Source organism: Rattus norvegicus, chromosome 9 (genome assembly GCF_036323735.1).
Source record: "Rattus norvegicus strain BN/NHsdMcwi chromosome 9, GRCr8, whole genome shotgun sequence".
NCBI lineage: Eukaryota > Metazoa > Chordata > Mammalia > Rodentia > Muridae > Rattus > Rattus norvegicus.
In genome coordinates this window covers 117851451-117869541 of record NC_086027.1, presented here as the reverse complement: position 1 = coordinate 117869541, position 18091 = coordinate 117851451, and the positions used below count along the sequence as shown (strand labels likewise).

Sequence of the window (18091 nt, the reverse complement as noted above, 5' to 3'; positions counted from 1 at the left end):
TACTCTACTGCCCCCTACAGGAAAGTACATGAGACAATAAGACTTCAGCTCCTTAGAACTGGAGGAACCATGGTTTTAGATTCTAGAGTCACTAGATGTACGTCATCAGAATCTCTTGGGTTGGTGCCAGAAATTCTCACTTTTCAGACTCCTTCAATGTCACTCTTGTCTTGTGCACAAATGTACAGGAGCTATTTCTCCACTGCTACGATGGAGAGACACTGAATGATATAAGACTATTAAAGTGCTTCTTTTACACAGGCGTCCATGGGATATGGGTGCAGTCACTTGCGCCCACGTAGACACCATGTTGTCTCTCGTCAGGTAGTGTTTTGCAGTGCACAGGTCTCAGCTTCTGTGCTGTTGTCTCTTTGTCCTAATGCATATTACCCTACATGTGAGTGTAATTTACATATGCTATATATGTGTCACATCGCATAGCCCTTTGAACCTATAGAGAATATGTCAGTTGTTGTCCTGGTGAAGTGAGGCGAAAGATTCTGACTGCCAAGATGTGGAGGATCCTCAGGAGAAGCATGGGGTCTTCAGATTCCAGACCCTGAGCTCTAAAAGCACTAAGTGTTGGATCTAAAGATCAGATATCCAGAAGCAGATCTGCTCTGCTCTGTTTGTCTTCTTCTGAACAATAATCTACCCCCAGTGAAGCCGTTAGAACACAGAAAGGATCGATCTGTAACAGGAGCCACTTTTTTTTTTTGGACTGGCAAAGAAGAGTTAAAAATCTTATCATGGGGCTAATGAGATGGCTCAGCGGAGAGAGTCACTTGCTGTGCAAGCAGAGAATCTGAGTTCAACCTCTGGAACCCAGAGAGGAAAGAGAGAACACGCTCCTGAAACTTGGCCTCTGATCTCCACCTACATATGTAGCACATGTGAACATGTACCCACACACAGGCACACACACCACATACAAATAGTAAATAACATGAAAATACAGTATGTACTTTGTGGCCACAGAGTTACAAATTGCACATAATTATTTAGCTGACAAGTACATTTGTCTCCTCGAAGCCTTTGAGAGTACAAACATGTTTCACATGTAACCCTCAGATCATCCTTCCATTGCCTCTTGGACCTCATGGCCTCCTAAGAAGGTGAAACACAGGAATAAGCAGGGATTTAAAAAGAGCCTTCAGGCTTCCTCAGAATGTGAGATGCAGCGGGGAAGAGAGAGCCCAGGCTGACAGGCAGGGAGTCCACTTATGTTATCTCTTCTGCGATGACAATCCTTGTCAAGCTATTTCCTTTCGCCATTTAAAGAAAGAGTAAGTAGAACTAAATACGTTCAGAAGTTTCTTTTCTAGGACGGTCACTACGGAAGTAACAGGAAGCTACAGTGTCCGGATTGTCTGGAGGAGACTATGAATGAGGAGGTTTACAAGGAGGAGTTTCTATTATTCAGAAAATGACAATTTAGCAGGAAACAAAAAGAAGACATTAAGGTCCTAGACAGTTAAATCAGGGTATTGGACAATCCTGAAGGCTTATAATAAATTGTGGGTTTTCAAAGGCTGCAGGGGGCAGAAGAAATTTTCTTTCATGGTTGTTGAATAGGTCTTTGAATTAAAAGGACTAGCATTGGCCTGTTGTCACATCAGCCAGGCCATACCTATATTAATAATCTGGAAAGACTGAAAAACTAAGGTAATGACTTTTTTCTAAAACTTGGATCAATGAAAAGAAGAGGGGAGGTTCCTTACCTCATGGCTATTCTTCTGTGGCATTTGTAAAGCAGTCTACTTAAAATAGATCTGATTTCATAAACCAGAGATCAAAGACTTCAAAAGCGTGCGTGCGTTACTGCAGAAGTGTGGGCGGCCAGGTGCCCAGGTGGAGGGGAAGCAGCTTCACACACCTGTGGAGCCTTACTAGGCTTCATAGGTAGCTTTTCCATTTCATAAGCATGGGCTTAGCTTTCCAATTCACTGAGAGCAATGATTATAAACTCTGAGGGACCTGGAACATGGTCTAATATATGTGAAATAAACATCGTGTATCTAGAAAACTCAGTATAGGAGTCTCCTTGGCTCAGACATGAAGTATGTCATAGCATGAAACTTTAAGAAATGAAGAAAAGCAGCTTTAAAGGTAAACTATGTATTCCCTTACATTTGTAGGATCAGGGCATCAAAGAATGAAAATGCTAGAAATAAGAAATTGGCCCAAAGAAACATGAGGAATATATGATGCCTTCCTATATATACTCTCCTTTACCTCTGTTGATTGTGTTAATATTAACCAAATAATTCCTATGCCATCCTCTTTTAGTTACTGACAGAGAGGGCTCAGGTGTTAGAGAATCAACTAACTTGGAAGTCATTCCAACTGGGAATCGTTCATTGACAGAAACCAAAGCACCTTCCCACTGTGCTTCTAGTCTAAGAACATAGATGAAGATTTACGTGTGTGTGTGTGTGTGTGTGTGTGTGTGTGTGTGTGTGTGTGTGTGTGAGTGAGTGGGTTTGTGCATGTGTGTGCATGCATGTGTGAGTGTGTGTGTGAGTGTGTGTGTGTGTGTGTGTGTGTGTGTGTGTGTGTAGAAGGAAAAATGTCCCCTGTATTATGATGCCGCTCATTGGCATGTAATGGTCTGTTGGTGGGGGTGGGGGTCTTGAGAAATAGGTCAGTGAGTCCTATAGACAGAGCTATAACTGCCTCTGCCTTCTTCCCTCTAGACAAAAGTATGGGTTTAACGAACTCTTCAGATGAATAAGTACGCCCTATGGCAATGTCATATAACTCAATGCAAATTATTAATATTAACTTAGTTATGCCTGAAAAGGGCAGATTTTCCCCTCTCCACCAAACTTCCACGGCTAATGACATAAAGTGTGTTAGGTGGTATTGTGATTTTAAAACATATGGAGTTTGAGATTTCTGTGTCTTAGACATGGCAACTCCACATGAGTCAACCTGCCTGTGCTCTGTGGCCATGGACCCCAGCAACACATATTCTTCTGAAATGAATGAGAAAAATAAATGATACTGAACTTAATGAATTGAGGTTGATTTCACTGAACTCTAAGTCACAATGATCCACTAAAAGACACTGAACTCCAAAATGGAGAAAAAATATAACCTAATTCCAAACCAAAGTCAGTATGTCAGACTGCTTACACACACACACACACACACACACACACACACACACACACATTCATATTCAAACAAACACACACATACATACACATTCACACATGCACACGCACACACTCTCACACATGCACACGCACACACTCTCACACATGCACACACATGTGCAGAAACCCATTCACTCACACTCATACATATGAACATACACATTTGCACATACGTACACACACTCACACATACTCACACACATGCACAAACACATGTTTGTATACACACACACACCTCTAACAAGAAACTGACATATTCTGCCAGTCGTACGTCACCCTGTCAAGTCCCGTATGCCACAATCTCAAATGCAGTAGAGTTTAAAGATGAGTCTTTTTCCAAAAGACAGAGTGAGCCCTGAGTTGTCATTTTCAGCTGTCATCAACTAAGCGGATCTCCAGGGAAAGCAGAAAAGGAGAAACCAAGTCTATGGCTGCTGAGTGATCCAAGGCTGGATTTTAGCAAATAATTTCAGAACCCTCTGGCTATGACGGCCAGGTGCTTTTACTGCCTGCTAACAGTGATAGCAGACCATCAAGCTGTTGACCAAGAATAATGAAATTTCCTTTAAGAGGGCTTTCCTGTTATCTTGCGGTGTCCCTCTCCCACTGCTGAGGCTTTCTTACCTCTTGATTTCTTAGAGTATTTTGCCAATTGTTCTTCTCTCCCTATTAATAGAATGGAGGTTACTTTGAGAAGTACAGAGAATCAGACCACAGGGCAGAGAGCAGCAGAATTCCTAGGGTTCTGCAGGTGGGCATGACCCCCAAGTTATAGGTCAGCACCTGACCAGAGTAACCTTGCCTTTGTGTCTCTGTGAAGAGCATCTCTTCTGAGATCAGAGGAAAATAGGGAGGGGATTGTATAAGCTGCAGATAAAATATTCTCAAGTTCCTTAGCAATACAAATTAAAAATAAAGAAAATTACTAATGTGATCGACGAGTTTTTTAGACAAGGCAGCCAGCAAATCAACTACTCACATCATAAGCAGAATGGCAGTTTTATAAAACTGATATAAAATAGTTAAAACTGAATCGGTATAATTTAAATTGTTTTGAGACAAGAGAAACAAAAGAAAAGAAGAGAAAAACTTAGCCACAAAAAAAGAAAACTCATATTGGGCAAATATGGGAACAGTCTTGAGACAGATTTGAAAAATAAGTGTACCTGTATTTTAAAATAAAACCGCAAACTCACGTTTGCTAGGAAGGTTTCTATGGGGATCTTTGTGGGCTATCATGAGAACAACAGGGGAGACAAAACCAAAAACCATTCCACAACAACAACAGCAGCAGCAGCAACAGCAGCAACAACAAAAATCCCATCATCCAGAAATTTAAATTCTGAAAAGGAACAGTAAGTGCTGAGGATTCTTAGTCCGAAAAATGACCCATTGCATTCCAATCACCAGCCATTTAACATCCTCTAGCCCCCCTCATCACATACTCCAAGACCACAGGAAGCAGGATTTCAGGAAGCCCCCGTGCAGAATGACTTGTAGGCACCTGATGTCCCCACCTGTTTCATACCACCTAAACATACATTAGTTTGTTAGCTCTCCCGGAAGCACTAGGCATTGTTTGTAGAAAGGAAAGAAAATAACAGAACAACCAAACTATCCTCTCCTCTCTTTGCAAAATCCCCTTCCAAACCAGCTAATCACATCCATCAGATACAAAGTAACAAAAGAGTTGTTTATACCCAAACCTGGTCAGTCCTTCCATTCCGTGAAACTTGCACGCAAACTGAAGAAACCCACTCAGCCTTAAAAAGGTCGATCATTTTGTTGCCTACAGCTTCATCTCCGAGAGCTCTGGCTTCCTCGGTCCTGTCTGCGCTCGCTCTCTCGCTCCCTCTGTGTGTCTCTCTACTTCCACGGAGAGGGAGAGGTCTCCCTTCCCCTTTCCTGTTCCTGCCGCTGGATGAAGGATGAATGCTAAATACAAGATTCGAAGGGATTTTTTTTTCCTTCTTCTTAGGTGAACAGTTGGAAATCTAAAATCTTTCTCTTCCGAATGGCTTAATATGCCACTCACTCAGCACAGAACATTTATATAAAGAGGCATAAACACGACCAAGAATCCTACTTAAGAAAAAGAAAAAAAGAAAGAAAGAAAAAAGAAAACAACCCTTCCCCGAGCCTATTCTGTTTATTTAACTATTAGCACTTACCCTGAGGTGTGCCATAAATGCTCTATTCCAAATGTACAAAAGCCAACCACATCTCAACTGAGAATTAAACAGTTTTAATGTCTTCAAATCCATGCTCCTGCTCCAAGCCCAGATACAGGCAGTCACTGGCATCGGTACAACAGTTCTCAACAGCAGACATCTGATTCTTTGACATTTAAAAATAACAATATTGGGGAAATTGGGAGTTTTTTTTTTTCAAAATTAGCTAAAACAGCTTGCGAATGAGCACATACCACCCATTGAGTATATTGATTTCAATGCACCGTGATTATAAGCCAGTCCTTGTCAGTCACAGGCTAGACACACGCAGACCCCTCAACTCTTACAGTCATGACAAGAAGCCGTCTTCACTTTAGTCTGTGTGAAACTCTCCAAAGACAGAAGGTGTATTTTAATATTTAAATCCTATTATTTGGTGAATATGTATTTATTAATATTCTTCAGTAAATCACTGAAGAATATTAATAACTGGTTACTAATTCAGTTTGGAATCAAGTTAGGGATTTTTGCTTTCCTTTCTGATGGCATGCTAATTTCACAGTTTCATTCTTTTACTGGCATGATCCTGTTACAAGTCAAATGCACACGAGTTGGATGCAGAGGAAGACAGATAATAAAATGAACCACCCATTAGTCTCTACACCTCAAACATATTACAGACACGGGCAGACCTGGGGCCAGCCGCTGGCTGCCCTGCCTACTCTGCTTTCTTTGTGTCTCTGTGAGCTTTGTCTATTAAGGTAAAGCAGAGGAAGACTCCTGGGAAGAGGTAACGGTGGGAGGGAAGCAGAGGATGAATGCAATAGGAATCTGTCAGGCAAATAGATGAAAATATCAATGATGGGTGAACATGAATATCAGAATGGAGCTCCATTTTTGTGCGAGAAAAAGTTGTGAAAATATTTAAAGCAAATGTAATATTTTTAAAGTTGTTTTGATTGTTAAAGGAGATCTAGATGTTGTCTAACACATAAAGGACATGTGATGTAGTTCTCTCTGTATGTGGAGAGGGTAGGGATTGAGCCTGGTGAATGGAAAGAATTCAGACTTTAAAGGGAAAAGAATTCATTTTGGCTCACCATCTTGCTGTGTGTCCTTGGCCAACTTATTCAACATAGTTCCCTAAGCCCATTTTCTTTCCTTGTGAAATGCTTTTAAAACTTCAAAGAACTAATGAAGTGGCATTTGAGAAGCGTCTGCTTTCAGCAGGCGTTTATGAATCAAGAGTCACGGGCCTTCCAAGGCTTGGAGATTGCTCTAATGTGCACACTGAGATACTCAATTTACAAATTAAAAAAAAGTGCAGAGAGATTAGAGCTTTCTAGAACTAAGGGCCTTGCTTTTACAGTAGATGAAGGAGGCTTCAAAATTTAGAGGATGGCTCCAGCAACGTCACCAGTCAGGGGCAGATAGGGACTAAAAAAGCCTGGTGCTCTGTGTGGAACAGAGCTCCGTGTGTTAACTAAACCTTGTGATGGTGTTGCTCAAGATGACTGTGGATCCAATTTTAAATCAGCCAGCACCTACAGTAATACTCAAAACAACTCTTTTTGTTTCTCCAAATTTGCTACAAGGAATGACTTGGTACACGACACTGTCCCACAAGAGCTGATGGGAGGTGGATAGTCCTATTTTCTGAGAAGAATATCACCAGGATATCAGATTCTTTCTCTCTTTTTCCAGAAGCAAGAGAATTGTTGAAACCCGGGGCTCAGGAGGCTTCTCCTACTCTCTCTCTCTCTTCACGATTATTCAGTATTTCCCTCCCTTTCTGTGCAAGAGCATGCCAGTCTCAGCACAGGGGGCAGGAAGACGTTGTGGCTCTCCATGGTGAATGTGGACCAACATGGTTGCCCGCCCCCCATAGCAGAATCGTCATTGTGCTTTCATAATGAAAGGCTGAAGGCCTTCTATGGAATGGGAACTCAATAAATGTCAACATTTATTGAATGAGTTGCAATGCAGATTTCAGTGCGTATTTGAAAGGATAAACCAACAAGGACCAGGATTAATTCTTGCCCAAGCTATGAAAGAAAATATTAACTTTTTAACAGTTTCAACAACAACAACAACAACAACAACAACAACAACAACAATGGTGTCAAATAAAGGTGCCATTGTTCTAGGTAGCAAGAGGGGGATGGGGCAGAGGGAATTGAGAGATCTATTGTCCTCCGTGTGCCTAACCAGGTACAGATATTGAGTGGATGATTCGCTTCAGTTTTCTTAGAGCTTTCTTAAATATTTTATTTAAAAAAAAAAGCCCAAGGAAGGTAAGTAATTCGAAAGTAGAGGCTTCAAGCCATGACAGTGTGAGAGCCACTGCCATTCCTGTATTAAGTCCCGCATTTGGTATTAAAGATTTCATTCTGAAGTTACTGAAATGTTTAAAATTACACTTTTTACTTAGTTTCTGCATGAAGTGCGGGATAAGCCCAAATTTCAGCCCTACGACCTCCAAGTCATAGGTCAAAATGCCTGAGGATTTTCAAGCTTCAGTTCCTCCTTTTGTCTTATTAACCCAGCTCTCGGAACAGCTGTGAGGATGGACCTCATTCACCACAGCATCCAGTACGCAGTGACTTTGCGGGTCACACCCATTTTCTTTCTCCTTTGTCTGCCTTTGCACCCTTTACCACTTTTTGAGGTTTTGAGTTTAAAAGGCATTAAAAAAAAAGAAAGAAAAATACATTTCAGGACGGAGAACATGAACTTTTGTACAAGTACAGCTGAGCAACATATTGCGAACGACGGCTGGTGTTGGAGCCCTGGAGAGCAACCTTAAATCTAATTCTCACTTTGCCTACACCGGTGGAACTCACTGGCTTTAAAGTCTTCCTGACAGAGCCTTTTCATAGAAAACATGCCAGTTCCTAAGACATCTCTCTCCTTTCTCATCCTTTCTTCAAAACAATTATTTTCTTTTTTTATCGAGGTACTCTCAACACTGGTTAAAATGTATATGCTTAAGTCATTTCTAAATCCTTAACTTACAACCCCCAGAATGGTCATTTTGTGAAGAGACGAGGGCGCTAGTACTATCTGTGCCACATGCTAACAGCCTAACCCACTAAGATTTTATTTCAGTTTGCTTCTTTTCTATTCCAAGTGGGTCTGATGAACCTTTTTAGCTTGAAAGTTATTAGTTGTTCTTTGCCTGCATGCATGTATGTGTATCATGGGCTTGCTTGGTGCCTGCAGAGGTCAGAAGAGGGTGTTAGATCCCCTAGAACTGAAGTTACAAATGGTTGCGGACCACTATGTGGGTGCTGGGAACTGGACCTGGGTCCTCTGAAAGAACAGCCAGTGCTCTTAACCACTGAGAAATATCTCCAGCTTTCCTTGACGATCTATTTATACACAGAACAATCATGCAGAAAACTACCAGTCCTACCTCTGATGATAGACACCAACATGCATTTATAACATGGTAGCCTCTTCTAAACTTTGGACTTGGGTCCTGTCCCTGTCCTTGTCCAGCCTAGACTATTCTCACAGCTCAGAATAGGCATTCCCAAGGAAGCTGTATTTACCAGAAAGGGTTTAATGAGGGGAAAATGACCACCTTCTCACTCAAAGAGTTTTGCGTTGCATTTTTTTCTGAAGGAGAGAATGGAGATGACTACACTATGCTTTTATGGTCTTGTAAAAACTTCCACCGAAAGATAGGGACAGCAGGAAAGAAAGAGAAACAGATGCTCTGAAAGGGGGTGGGGCCAGGGACCCACCAGGGTCATTATGTGGAGCCTTGAGTCTTAGGAAAAAAAATTCTGGAGGCAGGACAAGAGGGAAGACATCTGCCTGCCTGTGCTGATATTTTTATCCAGGTGAATCTTGTTGAAGTGAACTGGAGGCAGAAGGAGAAATGGGAGAAGTGAAAAGGGAAGAAGCCTGCCTGGTGGCTGTGTGTGGGATTTACATGCTGACATTAATTGTATTTTACTTCAGTGATGCTTTCACGGTGCCCTCCTCTCTGTTGTCCCGGGTTCCTGCAGCTGTGCTTAGCAGGTCCCCCAACTGCTTCTGTCTCCACCTCTGCAGAGCGTCATCCTGCTATTCTGTGTCTTGGAAGTGGGGCGGACTGGAGATAATTACCACAACGAGGAGGACGCATGTGCCATATCTACTATCTTAACAGAAATGAGTGAAGCTGGTAGGACGTGTCTCCTTGAACTTTCCTGATAGCTGCAATTAATCACCGAAATGATAATCAATCTGCCTGAGTTCATAAATGTAGGTTGACGGCTATATGTAGGTGAGGGCTGGTACAAGTTAAGGTACAATGTCCTGTAATTGGACATTGAGAAAGTGGGGCAGGCACAGAGTTTTGGTAAGGGGAGAGAGGAAAAAGAAAAGAGAAGAACGAAGATGGAGGCAGAGAAGGACGGCCTAGATCTGTGTGGTCTTGAATGGCCACAGATAGTTATGAATATCTCCTAAGGGATGGACTTCTGTAGGTCAATTTATCTTATCTAGGTGGGTGGTTTATATCTTTACCAATTGGTTGTGAGTTTCTTGTGTGGACGTATTGTGGATTGAGAATATATAAATCTGATTGCTAAATTACAGCTTATTGAGTCTTGATTTTAACAGATTGCTGGGAGTTTACACCTATAATACCAGGGGGTGCTGGGAGTTTATATTATAATATCAGGGGGCAGTTGCCGGGAGTGTGGGCAGAGTCTAGGACAGGGAGTCAAGATAGGCCAGCCACTGCTGGGTCTCTAGTGTCCTGTTTTACCAGGTAGTTGGGACCAGAGAGTTCCCGCTGGCCAGCTGACAAAGGGTGACTAGCAATGGGGGCGGAGATACGCCAGGGCTAGAGGATAGCTAGAGGTAAGGTGTGGTGGTGCCACATTAGAACCTGCCACCTCTGAGATGATTGTACCCTACAGTGCCCGCACTAGCGCGGGATGAAAGAAACCTTTATTTATTAATCCCCGCAGCACATATAGACAGTTCAGAATAGAGCCAAGACTAGAATCTAGGAGCAAAGAGCGCACAATCCAGTCACGGACAATTTCACACCACCTATTTTTCAACATAGATAATACCTGTAGGTACTGGCATGACCGCTCTTGTTGACAAGCCTCCGACTTCACCACGGCCTGATCCATGTTCACTGAGGCTTTCTGATAAACCTCTCGGGCTCTGCTCACGGTGAGAGTGGAGGACCAGGCACTCTTCTTCAGAAGTGGGGCATCCAGCGTGACTGGCAGGTTAGCACAGGTGGAGCACTTGACGTCGTTGTTACTCCGGGAGGCCTTCACTGCCTGCTCGCTGATGGTGTTGTAGGCCTCCATGAAGTACTGAGAAGCAGAGCGGTCAGGGCACCTACCCATGGTCATCACACCTGATGGCGTGTGGTAGAGGCACATGTCCCCATCCAGGTTGTCATCCGAGCTCCACCAGCTGGGAGAGGTCGGGGAGGCGTTAGAGGCATTGGATCTAGCCTTGGGCTCTGACCGTCTCTCCTTGCTCTTGCTGCGCTTGCCATATCTCACAGTTTGCGACCCGTCAGGGCTGGCCTTGCCCCCATTGACGCCGCCTTTGGATGGCCCCTCCAGGGAATGAGACTTGGTGAAGAGCTTCTGGACCGAGTGGACCAGGTGCCGGATGCGGCCGGGGCTATCGCTGCGATGCTCCACAGCGGTGCGCTTGTACTGTAGCGTGTGATAGCCATCTCGGCTGAGGGGCAGCTGCCTCTCAAACTGATCCAGCAGGTTGGTGGGGAGGCGATTCGCCTTGGTGGCCAGTGTGCGCGGCACCAGGGCACTCTCGTCCTTCAGCTCCTGCTGAGAGGTGTAGTGCCTGCGCGGGAAGGTGCTGCTGGCCAGAGGGTCGCTGAAGGGCCCCACACACTCGGCCTGGAAAGAATTCCGCTGGGTGTAGTAGGGATGGTCCGCAGGGTGGTGGTCTACCGGGCTCAGCAGGTACGGCTTGTGGTCTGAATGGTGTGACAAGGAGTCACAGGCCGACTCACAGGTGATCCCATGGTGGTGGCTGCGGCTACCCGATAACCCTTTCATTGCTGACTGGAAGCAATCACAGGGGTCATGGGAACCCCGTTAAGTTCCAGACCCGTCTTGGGCAAAGACCTGAGGAACAAGAACATAGACAAGGAGTTAGCGCTTTTCTTGGTATATATTCTGCTCTTTTCTGTGTCCACACACCCCTGATGGGTTTCTGGGTGACTCCAGGCTGTTCCGAAAAGCAGCTTTCACGCATGCCTGGAAAGGTCTCTCTCACCTTTGTAAGGGTGTAAGGCTCGCCCTGGGACAAAGAAACTATAAAATACAATTTCATTGCTGTTTTGTTTTCCGAGACAGATTCTTGCTACAGAGCCCAGGCTGGAACACTCAATCCTGCCTCAGCCTCTGAAGGATGGGATTACACTGAAGTACCACCGCACCGGGCTGAAATCACTGATCATTGTGTGTCACTGCATTGGACTGAAATTTCCAAGTTCTTTGACACAGTCGCTGCTTTTCTTTCTGACCCCAGTAGCTGAATGTATCTTTCTTTTGCTTTTCTTCCATCCTTCTTTATATGATTTTTAAAAGACATTTTATTATTTTTTATTATATGTAGGGTGTGGGGATACGGTTTGGGGGCACGTGTTGATGTCAGCAAAAGCCATATAGGTATGGGGTCCTCTGGAGTTGGAGTGACAGGTGGTTGGGAGCCCCCCCAAATTCAATGCTGGGAATTGAATTGAGAAGCAATCTTCAGCCTCTGGCCCCAATTTAAATGGTAATCACAAATCTAGCATATCTAAAGGGCTAAGTTTCTGAGGAAAGTGGCTCCTGTTACAATCTTTGACTGGACAGCAATTTTACAGCATCTCACATCTACTCCCTAGAACCAGCAGGATTGCTTGTTCCTGGCTTTCCCGGCAGCCTGGCTCAATGTCACTCTCCTATCTTTCTATCAGTGAACAAGTTATTACTATAGTCACAAAGAAAGCATTCTGTAAGTGGGGATTAAAACAAAACAAAAAACGAAACAAAAGAAGCTGGTGGCGACTTTGTATCTTTCGTCAGTCACAGCTTTCCGTCTGAAACTCTCAAGGAACAGTTATAGCACCCAAACAAGCCTGCACATTGATCAGCTGCAGATCAAGCAGATCAGAGGTGTGGGGAAACTTGCCCATGGATTTCTGTCCTCAGAGAGCAAAGTGTCCTGTAAACAAAGGGTAAGAAAGCAAGGCTGGAGAGATGACTCAGTGGTTAGGAGCACTGACTGCTCACTCTTCCATGGGTCCCGAGTTCCATTCCTAGCACCTACGTGGTGGCTCACAACCATCTGTAATGGGATCTGGTGCCCTCTTCTGGTGTGTCTGGAGACAGTGATAGTGCCCTCACATACATACAATTAAGATATTTTAAAAACAAACAAACAAACAAAAAAACCAACAACAATAACAGAAAACAGTAACTAAGAAAGTGCGTTGGCTGAATCTCATGCCGTCTTTTCTTTCCATTGCCATGGTTTGGATCCTAAGCAGCACTCAATGGTCAGTGTGTTGAGGACTTGGTTGCTAGCCTTCAGTGTCACTGGTGGGAAACTTTGGCAGATGGAGTCTACTGGGAGGAAGTTAGGTCATTGGAGATACTGTGATCTAGGAGCACAGTTCCTGCTCTTCTTAATTCCTGGATGCTGTGCGATTAAACAGGTTTCCCCCACCACACGTCAACACCACAGGGCTAAGTGATCTAGTGTGTCATCTCTCTAAGACCATGAGACAAAACAAATCTTCTCTTTGATTAAGTTGATTTTCTTAGTTATTTCGTCTTGGCAAAAGAAGTCTAACACACTGGCTCGAGGTTTTTGGCTAAGTGCTCACAAGTGAAAGCAGACCAAACAAACAAGAGGCTTCAGCCCTAAAGATGTGAAGGAAAGTCTCTGCTCATGTTCAGCTTAGTCCACAGGAGAGGCCACCCCTGCAGACCCTGCAGCGGGAGCTCACACTGAGTTCAAGTCTGAGCTCAGGTTGTCCTAACTCTGGAAACAGGCTCTGGCTCCAGCAGGGGTCTTTATTTCCATTTGGCTTTAACACTGTGTGCTCTTTAGGAGCTGACTGAGGTCATCCTGACAGCTTGTTTAAACTTTTTTTTTTCTTTCAAAGCTTCCTACAGTACAGAAATTGTCATTTTAAGCATTGTTCTGGAAAGCCAATTCAAAGATGTCATTTCAGATTCTCAAAGGGGGAAGATAAGTGGCCGGTGAGAACACGGGGTCGAGTAAAATGCACATACTTGGCCTCATGAAGAAAGACATGGACTGTGGAGAGGTCAGAGCCTGCCTTTCCAGGGGACACTTGGCATTTGTGAGCTCATGACAACACTGGCTGTCTCTGTCTACGCCCGGAGAAGCTCCCCACTTTCTCATCTGTGGTTTTTCTCTTTGTTTTGTTTTGTTTTCTGTCTGTTGGTGCTTAGGGTTGAACCCAGTGTCTGACTTCATGGCTGACGCCCTCAAAACTACTGATGGGGTATTTTAACCACTGGTCATCTGAAATCGGTTATTCTGCTAAATTATGAAGGTAGATACTTGCTTTAACTATTCGATCGCAAGACTTAATCATTGATAGTGCACGCTTGCAGGATTTCCCCGGGGGGAGGGGTCCATACTGTGATTCAAGTGGCATCTGTTTAGTGACAATGTGGCAGTGCAGCCATTCAGTGAAGAGTGGAGGAGTTGGAGGAGCCGGTTCCCAGGCATCTAGGAGTCAGTGAGGCCGAGGACAGCAGGTGAGTTGCTCTCTTGCACCTCTGAGATTTCAACTTCTGCCTTGCCGCGGTCCCTGAGTTCTACCTGCCTGAAAGTTAAAGTCTAGGAACTTTTTCTTGCCCAATGACCATAGCATGTGTATAGAAAGATGGTTTGTATGGAGGAGAGAGAGAGAGAGAGAGAGAGAGAGAGAGAGAGAGAGAGAGAGAGAGAGAACACTAAAGACACAAAAAGGAACTCATGATAGATGTGGACTATCAAAAGCTTATAAACGAATTACTTTCCACTGAAGAGGTGGAATTAGAAAATGAAAGCCGGAATGGCCATTTCTTCAGTCTCTGCTTCAAGCTTTGTCTCCTATGGATACTTTTGTTCCCCTTCTAAGAAGGGCTGAAGAATCTACACTTTGAGAGGCTCTGCCAGAGCATGACAAATACAGAGGTGGACTCTCACAGCAGCCAACCATTGAACTGAGAACAGGGTTCGCCTTGGAGGAGTTAGAGAAAGAATTGAAGGAGCCAAAGGAGTTTGCAGCCCCGTAAGAACAACAATGCCAACCAACCAGAGCTCCCAGGCACTAAACCACTACCCAAAGAGTACACATGGACAGACCCATGGAGACCCATGGCTCCAGTTGCATATGTAGCAGAGGATGGCCTTGTTGGGCACCAATGGGAGGAGAAGCCCTTGGTCCTGCCAAGGCTGGATCCCCTAGTGTAGGGGAATGTTAGGGTGGGGAGGTTTGAAAGGGGTGGGTGGATGGGTGGAGAGTACCCTTATAGAAGAAGGGGGATGGGGAATGGCATAGGGGTTTATGGACAGCAAACCAGGAAAGGGGATAACATTTGAAATGTAAATAAATAAAAAATGGCCAATAAAAAAAAGAAAAAAGGAAAAGGTAAACCCAGACAATCTTTTAATGATAGCAAAAAAAAAAAAATAAAGAGATTTCGATATAGGTTAAATAGGTCTTTATCAAGGCTATGGTGCAAGCTAACTTATGAGGAAGGCAGCTTTTTGTTTTCCAAATATGGACCCAACAGTAAAGGCAGAGCTGAGGAAACAGCTGGGTGGTAGAGTGTTTGCCCAGCATGGGAGACACCTTATGTTCCTTACTAGCACTTTGGAGAGGTCAAAGTTTGCTTTTTCCCAAGGGGACACATGGTATTTGTGAGCTCATGTTAAATAAGTAAATGTAGACAAGAAACGGGGATAGTCCTGGGATAGTCCACCTGATACATTCTGGGCTCTCCTGCATTGGTTCTCCACATATAAAGTAACCAGGAGATGAGGCTTAAAGCTTGCCTTCTGCAGAAGTCGAGTCTTGGGTAGATATTTTACACTAAACGAAATGCGAAATTGGTACAAGTTAAGAGACATGGATCGACTCTAAAATGTACGATATTGTTTCAATAAGCATCCACTAGTCATCTCAAGACACTGACAGCTATTTATGGAATGTGGTAGTATCTGAGGACAGGCAGAGAAAATGAAGAGTCCTTACCACCATGAATGATGGATTATGTTAAATGATGTAACTAATGATACCGTATGCCAATTAAACACAGGCAGTGCAGTATTTACTAAACTTTACGTATGCTACCTTCATCCTAGGGAGAAGCACCCAAACCTTCTCAGAGACTAACAGGTTTCATCAGGGCTGAGTACAGGAACTCACTTCCTTCTCATTGCTTCTGAAGGGACACCAAGGTTTTACGCATTTACCTCAATGTTAGTGATTCTAGGGTCTCACATGAGATATCCTGCATATCAGATATTTACATCACGGTTCATAACAGTAGCAAAATTACAGTTATGAAGTAGCAGGGATGTAATTTTGTGACAGGGGGTCACCACAACACGAGGAACTGTATTAAAGGGTGGCAGCGTTAGGAAGGCTTAGAGCTGCTTCTGTGTCATGGTAGGCAAGGTCAAAATAATGGCACTGTGCTCTCGTAAGTGTTTAAAAGTGCTAAATCTCCTTTTCTGGTCAAGAAATTATCAGCTTGTCTCTTTCTCCAGAAGATCTTTTGCTGTCTTTTACCCTCTTGTTGTTTTAAAAGGAAAACAGATCAATTTGTGGTTAGAAATTACAGCAGCATACTTGGTGGCTTCCTGTTGAGCGAGGCAGCTGATGTAACATCCTAATGTCATTGACTGTGCATTGATAATTGTGGCTGACACCTACCCTGGATATCCTGAGTTCTCTTTCTGCATCCTTCCTACCTTCCCTTTTCTAGCACACTTCTCTCTGGGACTCCTGTTAATTGATGTTTCTAAGTGGCTCCTGTATACCCCAGTGTCTCCCACCTGTGGTGTCGCCCATAGCATCAGTTTGAAGCATTAACTGAGCACTGCTCATGTGCATAACTTAGGGCTTGCTTATACAGAAGAATCCTTACTGGCTGAAGGGGTTGTGATCTCCTCAGAAAGAGATGATCTAGCCATGAGAAAATCGAACTGACGATTCTCCTTATTTAATGCATTCTCCTGGAAGGGAGCTGCTAGTGGATGAATTAGCTTTCAATTGGCCGTAACAGTTTCTGAAAATAGAAAGGGAAATTGCCTCCTTCGCCTTCTCTCTGAGCGTGGCTGTGGAGTGTGGTCAACGTGTCTTCATGGAGGTTTCTATGGCTACGGTGATTACCTCTTAATTGTTTCTTGTTCACTACGACTTCGAAATTATTCTTTGTTGTTCCATAGGTTCAATTTTGCCATCAGATCTTATGTCCTTGTGCTTGTCTTGGAGAATTTGTTGGTCTACTGTTGCCCATGAGGTGAGCTTACTGTGACAGGCACATTGTTTTTGCTGAGTCTCTGCACCTGGAGCAGAAGTCTTACTGCAGAGATGATAGGCGAAGCAAGAACGATTATGTACTGCAAGGGAAAATCTATCTCTAGGTAGTGTATGAGACAAACAAGCCAGCTACCTATTAGAAGACACTGAAAGGGAAAAATATCCCCGCAATGCCAGTGATTCCTTATTTCATTTTGATTTCTGTGCACGTCATTATTTAGAGTTGTTTGTCCTGATTTTTCCTTTACATGTAAAGAACAGTCAACCAGAGGCCTTTTGCCATCTTACTCAGTGAGGGTTGGCAGGCGAGCAGTCACAAACTGTGTCACAAACAATGTGGGGGCCCCTGCCTGAGAGAATGGAGAGCATCATGCTCCCGTTTAAGAAGGTAGTGGGAAGAGAAAATCTTTACCAATTCCTGCAGGGTCAAGCTACCTTTTTGGCTTTCCCCCATCAGCCTGTGAGTTTTATACCAGATTATCACATTCAAGTAAGAAGAAATAAAAGATTCTCATATCAAAAAGGACAGCCTAGTCCTCCCATAACGACCACACTTCCTGGTGTCCCTTGATGTGCATAGGTGACTAATTCTGACTAATGGAATCTAATTGGAAATGGCATGTGCCATTTCTGGAGAAGATCTCAAAAGTGAAGGGCATTCTCTTTCACCCTTACTCTGACTGGAAGGCAGATCTGATGGCTGGTCATGCAGGGATCGTGTATCAGGGTACTATGTACCCAATGAGCATGAACAGACTACAGAATAAAGGTTCTGGTTAACATAGAACGCCTTATTAGCCCGTCATTTTGTTTTTGTGAGAGGAAGCAGACTTCCCTTTGGCTTTTACCACCCTTCCACTTCCTTGAGAACTGCTTTCTGAATGAGACTGAGTAGCTGAAGCCCAGTCACAGAAGCCATGGAAGCCATGTCATGATGCGAAAGCATACCTCACAGTTGGTGGTACCCAACTTGAAGATTTAACTAAGAGAGCATCCTGATCTTAAGCTCTAAAGATTTCTGTGCTTGCCCGTAGAGAATAAATGTAAGGTAGGGGGAACAGGAAGGTTCAAAGGGACAATTACTTCATGAGATAATGAAGGGGAGGCAGGGACACCCTATAGGAGCCATCGTGATGTCCTGGCTATCGGGGTAGTTCCCCAATTCCTGCTCTCTCACCAAATGAAGATGTTCCTACCACAGCTTGAAA

General features: G+C 43.9%; 1 protein-coding gene across 22 annotated transcripts in view; it reads right to left on the bottom strand.

Moving 5' to 3' along the window:
- Dlgap1 (DLG associated protein 1) overlaps positions 1-18091 on the bottom strand; it is an 869320-nt gene that overhangs the window by 303922 nt on the left and 547307 nt on the right. For 9 of the 22 annotated variants that reach the window (XM_039084190.2, XM_039084191.2, XM_039084189.2 and 6 more), the window contains one exon: positions 10408-11451. In XM_039084190.2, coding sequence (XP_038940118.1) covers positions 10408-11382 — 975 coding nt within the window. In that variant the 5' untranslated portion in view covers positions 11383-11451. Of the gene's footprint in view, positions 1-4861; positions 5259-5332; positions 5761-10407; positions 11452-18091 lie in introns of those variants that run through there. The other 13 variants (XM_063267703.1, XM_063267701.1, XM_039084192.2 and 10 more) reach the window with 13 other exon arrangements.